At 39.5% G+C, this 15,389-nt stretch overlaps 2 protein-coding genes across 3 annotated transcripts in view; one reads left to right on the plus strand and one right to left on the minus strand.

Moving 5' to 3' along the window:
• Positions 1-12,206, plus strand: part of ITGBL1 (integrin subunit beta like 1) — a 214,816-nt gene extending 202,610 nt beyond the window's left edge. For both annotated transcript variants that reach the window (XM_081552093.1, XM_081552094.1), the window contains 3 exons: positions 1,312-1,458; positions 8,306-8,419; positions 9,431-12,206. In XM_081552093.1, coding sequence (XP_081408219.1) covers positions 1,312-1,458; positions 8,306-8,419; positions 9,431-9,522 — 353 coding nt within the window. In that variant the 3' untranslated portion in view covers positions 9,523-12,206. The remainder of the gene's footprint in view (positions 1-1,311; positions 1,459-8,305; positions 8,420-9,430) is intronic.
• Positions 12,207-13,460: 1,254 nt separating this feature from the next.
• The window catches only part of FGF14 (fibroblast growth factor 14), a 619,177-nt gene continuing 617,248 nt past the window's right edge, over positions 13,461-15,389 (minus strand). The window contains exon 7 of the mRNA XM_081552097.1: positions 13,461-13,599. Coding sequence (XP_081408223.1) covers positions 13,595-13,599 — 5 coding nt within the window. The 3' untranslated portion in view covers positions 13,461-13,594. The remainder of the gene's footprint in view (positions 13,600-15,389) is intronic.

A 15,389-nucleotide genomic window follows, 5' to 3' on the forward strand; every position in this document is an offset into this window, starting at 1 on the left:
AGCCTTAGGTTCTTAGTATATGTGCTGCCGAAGTGAGCACAGAGCCTTAGGTTCTTGACCATAAAATGGTGATAATGCTTGACTCAGTGGGCTATGGTGAGATGCAGTTCAATAAATTAGCGTATGGACAAGAAGAAACTGGTGGAAATAGGCCTGTTAATCCAGGTCTCTTTTAAATTTTCCTCCCAGTTGTTTTTGATTCACTTCCAGATGGTCATGTGTTATGGGGAGCCATCACCTGAATTCATGGGTAGTTAGGTTCTAAAAGTCTTAATAATGAATTGCAAGCAATTAAATATTGGCCACCAATCCCTCCTTGGGCAGATCTGAGTGTAGGAGGAGGCAGATGAATATGTTTACTCTTGAAGGTCCTGCCAGAGCAAATGGTCAAGACAGAATTGTCTCAAGAGATCAGAGGGCCTGACCAGGCTGGATGATGATTTGATACGTCCCTGGAAGTAGGCCAGGGACCACCAGGATTTTTCATTTGTTTTTTTTTTTTTGCATTTTCACGTTTGATTTTGCATTCCCTGGTGCTAGCAAAATGCTCTGTATATAATCATTAGGAAAAATTTGCCAAACGAAGAGCTGTTTTGTTTGTTTCTTTGGAGAGATCTGGCCATCAGATAACGCACGTAAAGGTAAAAAGAATAGAGCATTAATTGGAAAAAAGAGGAACGAACATGGAAGATGATGCAATCACATGGGGTGTTGGTAGCTAGCAGCTGGGCCTATGTATATGCCAGTGTGTAACTGTCACAGGTATCATGTTGTATCTACACCAAAGATAAACATCCCCAAACCAGGAACCAGTGACAGAAACAAAAGGGGAAAAAAATATGAGTCTAAGCCTGGTGCCGTTTTAAACTTCTGTTCAACAATAGGGAGACACCATTACTTACACTTACATCTGTTGTTATTAGCAAACAGAGGGGCACAGAGGAGAGAGGCGTATAATACTGGATGCAATTTGTATGGAAAAGCAGGAGAACTCCATCCTGGTAACAATGCAAACGGGCACGTATTGTGTATCCAGAAAGGATGGTCACCTCCCATTTTAATTTGTTCCAAGCTGTCTTTCTCTCTGGAGTCCATCTCTGATGTGACATTCAAGAGGACTGTGTTCAGCTAGAACTCGGTTGTGAAGTTCTTTTAAACACTCACACGCCAGATCGACTGTGAGTAAGGAGAATGTGTTTGCTTGATAGGAAGTGAGATTCCCCTGGTTGACATATGTCTTCCTTAAAGAGTCTGACTCACTGCCTGTGTACCCATCTCCTCCTCTCGCCCCATCCCGTGACTGCCTCGCAGGCCATGGAATGTGTTCCTGCGGTCGCTGTGTTTGTGAGAAAGGATGGTTCGGGACGCTCTGCCAGCATCCGCGGAAGTGTAACCTGACGGAGGAACAGAGCAATAGTCTGTGTGAATCGGCAGATGGCATATTGTGTTCGGGGAAGGGTGAGTATCTACTGGAGCTTGGATGGGTTCCCTGTTCTTACGTGTGGTTTATATTGTACTGTCCATATAACCAGCTTCTCCGGGCTGAATGGAAACCATGCTGTCCTCTACTCCGACCAGACTTTGGGCTTGAATTTCTCCCATTCACACGATCATGGAAAGTATTATCAGAAGGAAAGTCTCAAATTTACCTGTATGCTGCTTTCTTTCGTCGTAAATGAATTAGCAATAGAAACATGTGCGTGCTAAGTGGTTTCAGTCGTGTCCGACTCTTTGTGAACCTATGGACTGTAGCCCTCCAGGCTCCTCTGTCCAGGGGATTGTCCGGGCAAGAATACTGGAGTGGGTTGCCATGCCCCGCTCCAGGGGATCTTCCTGGTTCGGGGATCGAACCCCAGTCTCTTATGTGTCCTGCATTGGCAGGTGGGTGCTTTACCACTAAGTGCCACCTGGGAAGCCCGATAGAAACATGGATTTTATCAGAAGCTTCAGGGAATGTATCTCACATGCACACACCTTCTCTATGTCTGTGAATATAAATGTCACTATAAAGAAAATGCCAGAGATTATTTTTAAAATAGAGGAAAAAAAAAAAGGTTGCCAAATGAGTGTCAGGGTCTGAGAAAAATGAAATTCATGAGACAGGTTTCATGTGAAAAGATCCCTGGGCATTTGTTAGAAGCAGCATCCCTGCTGAATGAAAAGAATTGGTGACTGTATAAAGAAGAGAAAAACGAGAAGATAGATTGGGCACTGAATGGACCAGAAAGCCAAAAGGATCATTGTTGGGCTCAGCCGTGAAATAGCGCAGTCCAGAACAGCAGAGAAGTGATCACAAATGTCTAAATGGCCAACAGATCAACTGTGGGGATTTCAGAGCTACATATGTAGATGTGTGTGTGTGTGTGTGTGTGTGTGTGTGTGTGTAGGAAAGGAGGGTGAGAGATGTGACAAAGACTATAGAAGGAGACCAGATATTTCACTTCATAAAAAGGAAGGAAAAAAGTACATGGGTTCCAAAGTTCTGGTGTAGTTTTCTGAGGTCTGAACATCACCAATTTTCCAACCAGATGTGCATGAGTGCTAAGTTGCTTGTCTGACTCTTTGCAACCCTATGAACTATAGCCCACCAGGCTCCTCTGTCCATGGGATTTCCCAGGCAAGAACACTGGAGTGGGTTGCCATGCCCTCCTGGAGGGGATCTTCCCAACCCAGGGATCGAACCCATGTCTCCTGTGTTTCCTGCATTGGTAGATGGGTTCTTTACCACTAGTGCCAACTAGACATGTGTAACTTAATATCAAAAAAAGATAAAATGAAGCCCTCAAAGTGGTTACAGTCTTCAAGTTGATGGAATAGGAACCAATAACCCACTCAAACATTTACCACAAATAAATTTAAGAAGAAAAGCAACCCCACCCAGTGCCCCTCCCCCACCCCCAAAGGGCAGAGAGAAAGGGTAGAGAAAGAATACTAATTAATAGACTGAGTTTTAGATATTTTTTTGCAAAGTGAGTTTTTTTATTGATTATTTTTAATTTTTATTGTTTTTGGCCACACATGGCATGTGAGATCTTAGTTCCCCAACCAGGAATTGAACCCATGCATTTGAAAGCTTGGAGCTCTAAGCACTGGACTGCCAGGGATGTCCTGAATTTTAGGTAGATTGATGTTGATGTTTTTGTATAAATTTTCCAAGAGGCCTTAAAAGCCTTCTCTCTCAGTGCATATGGACCCATCTAAAGGCTGTCACATTCCTCTTTGCTAGTGGCTAGGAAGGGCTTCCTTGGTGGCTCAGATGGTAAAGAATCTGCCTGCAATGCACAAGACCTGGGTTTGATCTCTGGGTCGGGAAGATCCCCTGGAGGAGGTCATGGCAACCCACTCCACTATTCTTGCCCGAAGAATCCCATGGACAGAGGAGCCTGGTGGGCTACTGTGCATGAGGTCACAGAGTCAGACACGACCGAGCGACTCAGCATTTGAGTGGCTGGAAAACACCTAGAAACGTTCTGGAAGTATGTGTGTTCTCACTGAATGTTCAGGAGCTGCTCTGCATGGACCTAGATGCTCTGGGGCTTCCCAGCTCACTAGGATCCTTTCAGAACAGATGATCTCCACTTCCCAAGCGGAGCTGCAGCTGCAGCTGCATTTACCCTCAGACACCTACCCTGGGGGCAGGATTAGCAGGTAAATACCTTTATGAAGAAGACATAGTGAAGAAAGAGAATTGCCTAATAGCCAGGGAGGTGTCCTCAGAAGTAGAATAAATATTCTGATTAAAGTCATTACATTCTGAAGAGAGAGACTCATTTTTTTAAGCATCATAAATGTAGAAAATATATATAAAAAAATAGATTGACTAAACATTGGCCCAAAGGAATTTCCTTAAAATGAAACAGGATGAGAAAATCTCTCTAGTTAACGCCTTTTCAAATTGTTTGCTTTGAGTGGTGGAAATCTATCCAGGTATCAATGAATAGTTGAAAGCATATTTGTCTAAACTATTTGTTTACCCTTCAACGGGTAGAGAGTTTTAAACTTGGAAGGAATGTAAAAGTGTGATTGGTATCAGGACCTCTTATAGCCTCAAGGCTGTTCGTTTTGAGGTCGTTGTTGGTGATAAGGCTGGCATGCCTAGTTGGCAGTGGCTGGCTGTGGACTCTTTTGTTTCTTCCTGTTCTGGAAGAATCCTTGCTGAATTGTAGAGCAAAAAATGTGTTACACATGAGATCATGGAATTGTATTCTTTCAGTGAACAGTGGGGATGCAGAAGTTATCCTTGTCAGCATGGAGGAACCTGCACCCCAAGAACCACAAGAAAAGAATCATGAAACAGACTAAGGGTCTTCAACACAGTGGCTGAGAAGAGACCCCCCCTTCTGAGTTATTTAAATGGGGGCCATCTATTTCTGGGTGCATCTCATGGACTTGCCATATTGCCATGTACTCTCCCCTCAAATTTGTACATGAAAACCCCTCACCATGGCTTTCACAAAGGAAATCAGTCTTTTTCTTTCTCCCATGATGGGGCAGGTGTGAGCAGGAGTGGGGTCCTGAGCTCCCCAGGGCACAGCAGTTTAGCAGCCCAGTCCCAGCTGAGTGTTTCCCACAGAAAAACGAACCCGCAATGTGGGCTCCCTGGGAGCTGTGAATAAAGCCGCCACCTCAGGAGACGATGAAGAAATAGCGTTTTATTTTTTACAAATTGATAGCCAAGACAATAAATCACTCCATAGAAAAATTTAAAACAAGATACATTGTTGTGACCTTCATAACAGATGGAGGAGTTAGAACAGTAGTGAAGTCTGCCTGCTGGGATGTCAGGTTGCAGCATTTTGTCAGGCTTGATGGATGAAAAAGAAAGTCTGACTCTGTCAATGGGGCAGCGAACAGAGGTGCCTCACCCTGACACAGGATGGGTTTTTGTAAATAACCGGAGATGAACGCAGAGCCAGGTCTCCCCTAAGCTTAGCTACCTTTGACGGATGCATGATACAATTCATAGGATGTTTGGGGATTTATTCCTCTGGATCCAAGAACACGCAATAACCTTCTTGGCCTTGTAACTTCCACCTCAATATAGGTCATCCCCTCTAACATCCTTAAAGATGCTGTTGTGTGACAGTTGTTAATTGTGTGTCCCCTTACACTTACAATGACCCCTTACACTCTTACGTTGATACTTGTCATCCAGATTAAGTTCATGGTACCCCCACCACCCATCCCTCACCCCTGGCCCAACCCAGCCTCTTCTTCACGCCTGGAAAAGAGAAAGGGTGAGAAATCATGTTTCAAAAGCCACCCTTTGCTCTGTGTTCTGGTTGCCTCACTAAATGGCTGTCCGGGCAGATCTATAGGATGCACAAATCATTTCTGAAACTACATGGAAGTCCCCCTCCCTCCACCCCTGGGAGAAGCATCACAGATAGATGCAAGAGTAGACTGAATCAGATTGGAATCTTAGGTTAACTGATGTACTTCCATTTTCTCATCTTCGAAGGCAGAAGAATTTCATTTTTTCCCCTTCTTACGTCCTAAGGATGCTCTGAAGACAAATGAGAAAATGTGGTTGATTGCTCGGGAATGGAAGCCAGTAAGCAGCACGGAAGGAAGATCAGAGCACTCTTTAGAGTCCTTATACCAAGACAGACAATAAATGAGTTAGGTGATGTGGTCATGAACTTACTACCCTAGATCCTGCCAAGCTGGGGGTGTCCAGCTGCTCCCTTCAGCTGGACTGGGTCTCATGGGTGTGAGGGGGCCCAGCCAGTGGAGCTGAACAGTTGATCCCCTCTGGCAGTCCTGCGGTCTGTGTTTGTCTGTGTCTGTCTGGCAGAATCCTTTGTCTAAGTGTTTCCCTTTCTACGCATGTGCACTTTGAGCCCTGACTACTGATGAAAACAAGTCAGAGCACTCTACACCAAAGGCATGGCTCTAAGAGGTCCTGATGCCGGTCACACTGTGTTAGTATTACATGCTATGCTAGTCCTAATTTTACAAGTAGAAAAAGTTCCTACCTCTGAGAGGCACAAATAGAAAGAACAACACAGCTGGGGAAAACACTGACTGAGAAAAGCTATTTTTTCATCAGACATACAAAAATCAATCCCCATTTTTCACTTGAAGTAGTTCAGTGTCTAGTAGACTTTTGGAACTGGAGTTTACTTGTCAAACAGTCCATCCAAGATACCATATTAACTTTAGCTGAGCTTAACCAGTTTTAGGAAAATATTTTGTTACAGCCTGAAGCTAACCATTCCAGAAGCAAGAGCAGTAATTAGAATAGTTTCAGGGCTAGGGGGTAAGTTTAAAAATGAAACGTGAGATCTTTTCATGAGTTGTGACAAAAAAGATATCCTAGACATAATTGTGAATATCATGAACATAGAAAGTCATTTACTTCTGCTCCTTTGTAGAAATAAGTTTGGAATGTAAAGGGGATAACTATTTTAGAAACAACTGAAAACAACCAGATTCTTCCAATAATCATGGAATTAAAGAATGAAATATGGTATTTTCTGAAGCAGTTACCATGAAAAGTCTTCTTTGTTTGCACTCAGATCACTAACCATTTACTAAACGAGCTTATAGTAAACACTCCCATGCCTAGAAATTTGAAAGAAAGTTTTTAAAAGTACGACAAATACATTTCTAAAGTAAGGTAACACCATACCTGAATGAGACCAAGAAGAAGCCAGCATCCTTCACAGACTTGAGCCAGGAGGTCCCTGCTCATTGGTTCCTAAGCAACCATCAGGCTGTCAGTCACTCATCAGAACTGAAGGTTGTCTAGAGTTTGCTCAAGGAAATGCAAATCAATGAGACCCTCAGGAAAGTAAGACAAGACTGTATGAAGTTATGCTATGGTTAAGCAAAGACTTCACAAATGTAAACCCAGCTCTCAACTCGTAACTAGTTCTGACTACTCCTTTACCTTCTTTAGGAGCATGACAAGGAATGTGGAAAGTTTAACTTGGCTCTTGGGGATTTTTGCAGCTAAAATACAGAGAGTCATTTCCGTGATATGAAATACCACATAGTGCTCAATGCGTGAGATGTGTTTATATGGATCCTTTCCGGATTCTGTGATGTCAGGAAATCCTTCTCTCTCAACCGCTTTACTCACTCAGTTTCTTAATTTATTTTTCAAACACTGTGTTTCCTAGAGCACTAATGATTGATTGCTGCTCATCTCCCAATATATTTTGAACTTACCAAGTCTGGAATTGTGTTAAATAGGTCAAAGTGCTTTTTTTCTACTTCACCATCTCTTAAGGTGATTTTTGACCCGAACAATTTAGTGATGAGCATCTTTTAGTAAAAGGAAAAACACATTTGGAAAAAATAATCCATCCAAGGAAATAAAAGGATGGGTAAGTCCTTCTTAAGCATTTTCTTTAAATTTTAAAGTTGTCTTTACTGTTGTTGTAGCTGAAATTTTGCCACATGAGGTCTCATAGCCCATCAGGTGAAAGCATTTAGACTGAGAGAACTTCCTTTTGTGACATCATTTAACTCATACATTTTCTTTTCTTTTAAATATATTTAAGTAACTAATAAAATTATTTCTGGGCAAACCAAATTGTTCTTAATAACCAAAGAGGAAGTTTTTAATTAATAACATTAATTAAATAATTTAAAAGAGGAGAAATGAGTAAGTAATGCAAAAGGTAATTTGACCAAGACCCTCATAAAAGATGAACATTTTGAGTGGATTAGAGCCTTCCTTGATTATGGCAACAAATTCTAACAATGAGATCTTATAAGTCAGATATACATGAGTTACTATCTGTGTATTTTTGGCACTTTAAAGAGCTACCCAATATGCAGGCATGTCCCTATTTAAAGAAAATCATGAAAATGAAAATCCAGAATTGTAAGCACAATTATTTAGTAGTTCTTTTCATTACAAAATGCATCCCCACCTAATAGAACTTGCTATTCAATTCCTAACAACAACAAAAATAATAACAAAGCACCTTTAAGGCGCGATTGAATTCAGAAATAAAAAAGAAAAAAGGAACATCTATTTTTGAACACCTTTTCGGAAGGCCATCCGTAAGAATCAGCCACATTCTGCCCTCATTGACATTTCAACCAGGCGGGGCCATGGAACATTTGCTCAAGGCTAATTGCAACTGTCTAGGTCCATAATGAAGCCTTTCCTGGATAACCTTTATGAATTACAGTAAGTCAGGCTCCCCTCTGAGTGACTGGCTAGTCAATGAACTTTTTCCTCTGATAGGTTATTAGATGTCCGCTGTTGTTGCACTGATGATATTCTGTTCCTGACCGAAACCTTTAGTTAAGTGATGACGGCAAGTAGTGCCCTTTGTGATTTCAGGCTCCTGCCACTGTGGAAAGTGCCTTTGTTCTGCTGAAGAATGGTACATTTCGGGAGAATTCTGCGACTGTGATGACAGGGACTGCGACAAACATGATGGGCTCATTTGCACAGGTGCCGTATCCACCGACCCTAATCGTTCTTTGTCATAGTTGGCAGTGGAGACCACACTCACTGCACCCTGCCAAAGACGGCAGGGCAGGAGAGCATCCTTGCAATCAAGACCTACTGTGCATCCAGTCACTACAGAAGGGGAAGGGGCATTCATTCCCTAGTCCAGAGGAATACAAAAGAATAAAGCTGCATTATGTGGCTGCTGGGACACTGCCACCAAGTAACCCCTCTCCCCTAGTTGCACAGATGCTGTTCTGTATGGAAAAGAGAAAACACTGGTCTTGACAACCATTTTACTTTGAGCCAGATGTAGGCAATGGAATATTACTTTAAACAGGACCCAGTTGCCGCTTCCAAAGACCACTGGTTGATGTGCTGATTGTTTGCAAGGAATGAGGTGTGTGTTGAGGGGGTGGGAGTGATGAAAAAACTCAGCAGTGTAATAGCTATTCCTTTCTCAAGTTACTGAATCCTGATAATCAGTTATGTTAATAAAATGCATCCCCTTGAATAAGTTACAGAGGAAAGAGACATATATATCTGTTCTCCTTATCTCCAGTGGCAGGTAAAGGATGAAAGCTTCCATGTGTCATTAAGCTAGACCTTCACTTTCAATCCACCCCTATGAAACAAGGCTCCTCTTCTGATTCCTCAGCTTACCTCATTCTGTGTCAAGGGACTTGATAGTTTTCAACATTTATTCATAAGTCAGACGTACCTTGCTGTCTGTAGGAAAACAAAATTATGACTTGGAAGCCACCTGGAGTGATACAGAATGGTCACTCTTAGATGCTACGCACAGGGTGGCATCAAGCAGCTGCCGTTAATTGTGTGAAAAATTAGATTTCCCATAGCTGCTAAATGAGATAAGATGGTTACAGAATAGAATAAGAAAATCTGCAGAGGATGAATGAAATGGTCTTGCTGATGAACAGCTACAGTTTGGAATGACGTATTTTAACATGGTGCCTTTCCATCATGATGATGAGCACCCTGTGTACTTTGCTGCAGGGAATGGAATCTGTAGCTGTGGAAACTGTGAATGCTGGGATGGATGGAATGGAAATGCCTGTGAAATCTGGCTCGGCACGGAATACCCTTGACGATTACATGGCAGGGAACCGGGTTCTTCTTTTATCTCGGCCCTCAGAACATATAAATGCAGAGGAAACCATGTATAATCACCACTACGACAGGTCAAACAGACTATTGTATGTTCTTCTCTTTCTGACTGCCTGAATGAAATCTGGGTACCCATTAAAAATGAGTTAAGCAAATTCTGATGTAAATAGCATCAGAAAAAACTTTTCCTACCTTCATTTATGTTAGTGGTTCTCAACAAGGGCAAACTTTACCACCCAGAAAATGCTTGACAATAATGTTTACAGGTAATTTTGATGGTCACCCTGGGTGGTGTGGAGGGCATGTTAGGGGTGGACATCCAGTGGGTGGGCACCAGAGATGCTTTGAATGTCCTCTGGGGCACAGGACAGTCCCCCGCAGCAAAGAATGACCTGACTTCACATGTCAAGGCTGCCTGAGCTGAGAAACATTGAATTACATGGTTGTTAGAAGTGCACAACCCTGTACAAGAAAGACCATATTCATGTCTAAGGAAAAAATACAGCCTCACATAAATCCATTGATCATATTTTGCCAGAATTCCATATCACTCATCACTTCCATGGAGACATAAGGTATCCAGACACACATAGGATAGGGGGCAGAAACTACATCATCAGTGCTTTTGGAAAAAATATAAATAAACCTGGTCATTTTAGCCATTAAGTCATTTGTCTTATCCCCCTTTAGACTCACACACAAAAAAAGACTCTCTTAAGATGAAGATATTATGAAAAATGTACAATTCAACATTTTAAATAAATAGTGACATAACTTGCTTATATTCTGTGTCAGTATATATTTACCTACTGAGGATTAACCACCCCCCCCAAAGTGAATTTTTATTCAGGGGTATCTATTTTCTATTTCTAGAACATTTTTTAATATTGGGCAGGGGTTACATGTATAAGAATTCTGATTTTTTACTGTTTAAACTACTCCATGGTAACTTGCCTTTTAAAAAGACAGCATATAGTTAGATGTATGATGGGCCTGAAATATACATTCACCTCCCTTAAAAACTCTTATTTGTAAGGATACATTTACTTATTGGAAAAGTAGGCTCATGCAAAGAAATCAAGAAATTATGTCAAGATAAAAAGTTTCAAAAGCTCAGAGGGTTTTAAAAAAAAAATCCAGAAATGCCTGAAATAGAAATTACAAGTATTCAGTCAATAATAAGAACAAAATGTTTATTTTCTTAATGGTGAAATTCTGCTCTGTATGAAATTCACATTGAATTATGAAAATGTACAATAATTCAGACTTCCCTTACATATTTACAGTTAAATCTACTTATACACATTAGTTAGGCAACCTTTAATTATTTAGAGCTAATAAAAACCCCACTTTTTTTTTTCTAAAGGTGATTTCTATCTTGTAAAATCCTAGAATAATGTAACAAAATCATTTCCATATTAAGATGAAAAGTTTTACTTGGAAATTTTACTTGATGATGTAAATATTCTAGAGTCATGGCTTGGACTTTTCTAAGTCACATCACCAAAAATAAGGAAAATATGCATCTGCTGAGTTACTGAAAAGTTTAATATTGAAAATTATTTAAGAGAAAATTTAACTGATGCTGATTTTGATAGTACTAATAGTGTTCTTGTACTTTAAGAGATTTATAAAATTGTCATTTCTATCCTGAGATTAAGGAGTGCAACCATGTGATTGTATCTCTAGTCTCAAGTATAGCAATCAATATATCAGTTTTTGTAAATGAGGGAAATATAAGCTGTGAAGAAACAATACAGATTATATTCTTTCCTCGTCTCTATCTAAACACTTTACCCCTCAAACAAAGCTGTTATTGTTCAGTTGCAATTCTGATGCCTTATGTGATGCTGCACAGACATTGAACTTCATTACCTTATCTAACCATCATAATTTGTACAAAAGACCTTCAGGTTCCTTTCTTGCAGAACTTTGGTTTCTATAAAAGACCAGATGGTAAATAGTTTAGACTTTGTGGGTCACATACATCTCTGTTACAAATTCTTATTTGTTTTCATTTAATATTTTAAAGCTGAGAAAACAAATTCATTCTGAGCTCCTGGACTGTAAGAAATATTGGGAGATGGATTTGGCTTGAACCCAAGCAGGAGTTTGCCAGCCTCTGCTCTACTGAAACTGCTCTTAGCTTCCTCTCTTATCATATAACACTCGGTGTGTCTTCTTTTTCTTATCATTCTCTATATCTGTTAACCATTTTCATTAACATCACCTACAACAAAAGTGCTGTTCTTTTCCTATTTTCATTTAACAAAAATGCCCTTGGCATTCATGGTTTTTTAAGAAAAAGTTAAAATATGCAGAAATTAGTGTATTATAAAGTTCAAAATGTGATTGGTCCAAATTTTTTGACAAAGCTGAAAATATATTTCAGCTCTATACTGGGGTTCATTTAGCTTGGAATTACTGAACCAAAAGGAAATTACGGCATTAAGTCACATGGTACCTACATGCTAATGAATATTTTTTTAAAAAACAAAAATATTTTCATTTTACCACTTTCTGTCTGCTGCAACAGTTCTTGTTTGTGTTGATGTATGATTTTGGGTCTCTAGCAATGCAGATATCAATAGATCTATGAAGAAGTGATTTAACTTACACGTTGAAGTTGGAGAAAAATAAACATAGTTACATACAAAGACATAAATTTCTACCCTTCTTAGATGTGATTTTGTTCTTTGACTTTTGGTTCCATTGCTTAGATAGAAACTCCCTCTTCAAAAAAAAATGGCAGGGCAAGAATAAACTTATAATAGTTGGAGGGAAATTTCATTGGCTTATTCAAGTTGGTCGGTAGTTATGGTGGAAATACATCAATTGGGAAGGATACGTTTGCCATTGGTGTTAGCACCAACCCAGTTGCTTGGCAAACCATCACTGAGGAATTCTTCCATAAAGGACTTTTGAATAAGAGTCTACAAACATCTTGAGACCTAAGAGAATCACCCTGGACTCTGAGCTAATCTGGATTCTCACCATGCACTGGAAGGAATGGCCTCCACCACTTCAAATGCAAACACAACATGGGGATTAGACCAAATGATAGAGAAAACCAAGAGAAAACAAAAACAAGACATAATTCAACCTTTGTTTGCAGACTCACTATCAAAGCTTTTGAAACCCCACTCAGTATTGAGTCAACAGGCCACTTTGCAAGCTAACAAAGCTACTCTAAAAGTGTATTTTACTCCAGAGTAACACAGTTCACATCTGGAGTCTGAGATGCCTGTGTTTAGCTCAACAGCTGTCCCTGGATATAGTCTCCTTCTAAAATGTTCATATTCCCTCTAATATTAGGGAGAGAACTTTAAATGAAGTGGTACATGTCTAACTTTTAAGTCAAGAAGTATCTTTTTCTTGTGTTTTAAAAAAGAGCCAAATCTGATATTGGTCATCCTGAAAACAGCTGACTGTTTTAGTGTTTTAAGCATTCATTAAGCAACTGACCAAGTGTGATAAAGAAACTCCTCTTGCACTCCAAGAGGCAAATAATTAGATGGACCATGGCAGGAGTCTTGTGGGTTCATCATGGCACTTTTGAAGCCAGTCCTTAACCCAAAACACTCAGGGCAAAGGAACATTTAGAACAAGAACCTCTAAATTCTCCAAGATTTGTAATGGAATGATGCTCAATTCCATTGTACTCTCTATATAGGTTGGACCATTTGCCTCTCTTCTATAATTTTTTTCAGGTTAAGTTGTAGCAAAATATTTTAGCAAACATAAGAAAATAAAATGATATCACTTGAAATATTAAAACAATAAACATTCCAGAGCATTGTTGAGGAATGAGTGAAGCAACAGCTACCATAACAGATCAGCAGACATAACCCTCCCACACCAGATATGAACGCAAAAGGCATGTGATACTGGAAAGACTCGATAAAATCAACATACGTACATGTAGGTACAGATCACGTGGTGGTCTCCAAATACACATGAATTCCATCAGATTTACTGTACAGAACATCAATGGCGACAGATTGCACTTAAAATAGCAAACTTAATTTTTGAGGGGGGGAAAACGGTGGAGTCTTATCCTGGAAAAATAGCAAAAGAGGTATCATCAAAGAGCTAAAATCTTCTTTGGCATGGTAAAAGGGGAGACTGAGTTTACCAAACTTATTTACATGACATTTCTCTATATCTGTGGGTGATGCAATGCCATTTTGTTACATAACGTTGTTTGATGTTTTTGAATATGCCTTCATATAAATATTTTATTCAATGTGTTGTATTTATGAATACAACAAATGATATTAAACACAGAAAGTGTACAATGCAGACAAACTCTTTGTATGTAGATTGAGTAATACACACCAATGGCTCTTGAAACACAGGTCCTACAACATGCAGTTCATCAGTGCTGTCCTCGTTCCATGCAACAGGTCAGACCAGACACAGAGGAAATGATCTAACTAAATCACAAATAACAAGGACCCCTCTGCAGTACATCTAAACATATATTAGAAGAAAGTATTTTGACATCCATTCATAGGGATAAATGCCCTTATAGATAACTCATGTAAAAAACAAAACAGAGGTACACATTTACTGAAATCTCATTCATTTACAAAAATAAATCTTGTCATAATTTTAACCAATCAACAAGCTTGCAGGAGAGAAAAAGAAACCAGCATGTAGGGCTGATTACCAAAAACATATAGGTGGGGTTTTTTGATGTGTGTGTGTGTGTGTGTGTGTGTGTGTGTGTGTGTGCACCTGTGCACACGTGCACATGGTAGGGTAAGTCCATCTAATTGGAATTTCAAGTTGTTATTCACAGTTTGTCATGTATTATGGAGTATATGTCTTCCCTAAAAATTGATTAATGTAATTCATCTAATGTATTTTAACTTAGCCGTTAAAAATAATAGGCTTTGAAACGGTGTAATAAGAAATCAAGAGAGGTCAGAAGAATACTTTTGTTGTATTTGTACTTTAGCTTTATCAACAATAAATCTACTCAGATGTTATGCTAACTTTTTATTTATTAAAGTGGAATTCAATATGAAAATGAAATAAGCATAAACAGTTGATAGTAAATCTTTAATCAGCTAAGCAGGCCAAAATTTTTAAAGGCTGGGCAAAGGCTGTCATGGAGACTTAGGAAAGCAGTGACAAAATAATTTCCCAGTAAATACAGTGCAGATGGGAGAAAATGGCGACTGGGTCATCCTTCCACATGGAAAATAACAAGAGGCCAGTACATGGAGCCCACATATAGTTTTCTAGAAATGAGGTTCAGTTTGGTCTCAATTAACTGTTCAGAGGAGAAAAACACTGAAATTTATTAAGTATACACAGAGTTAACAAATATATTTCCAAACAGTTTAGTATCAAACATTTTGAAACTTCTTAGAGCCAATAGTGAACATTTTGCATGGCTTCTTCACTGTGGAGCTAACTATTCCTGGACTTCCTCAGTCGCTGTCTTCCCTAAGCTCAGAATTCAGCAGTTGGAAATCCCAAAGGAAGTTAAAAAAACAAAATCAAACAAAAGCAAGAAAAAATATATATATCGGATGGACTGAAAACCTGATATTTGAATGTGTTGGTTTGCCTTTATTTTTAATCTAGAATAATTCAACAGACTGCATTCTGAGATCATGGCAAGGCACCTCTGACTTAGCTACAGGGCCACATGGACCCCAGAAGCTGAGTGAGAGGTATGGACCAGTGAAATACACAGTACCTGACTCAGCATGCTGAGCTAAAAAAAATACTTTTTTTTTTTTTTTAACCTAATGTGTCTGGTTTAAAAACTTGTCATTAAACACCAAAAATATTAAAGTCTAATTTATAACTAACGTTTGCATTGCTGCTGCAG

The sequence above is a fragment of the Giraffa tippelskirchi genome, chromosome 12 (assembly GCF_054371585.1).
Source record: "Giraffa tippelskirchi isolate mGirTip1 chromosome 12, T2T-mGirTip1v1.2.pri, whole genome shotgun sequence".
Taxonomy (NCBI): Eukaryota; Metazoa; Chordata; class Mammalia; order Artiodactyla; family Giraffidae; genus Giraffa; species Giraffa tippelskirchi.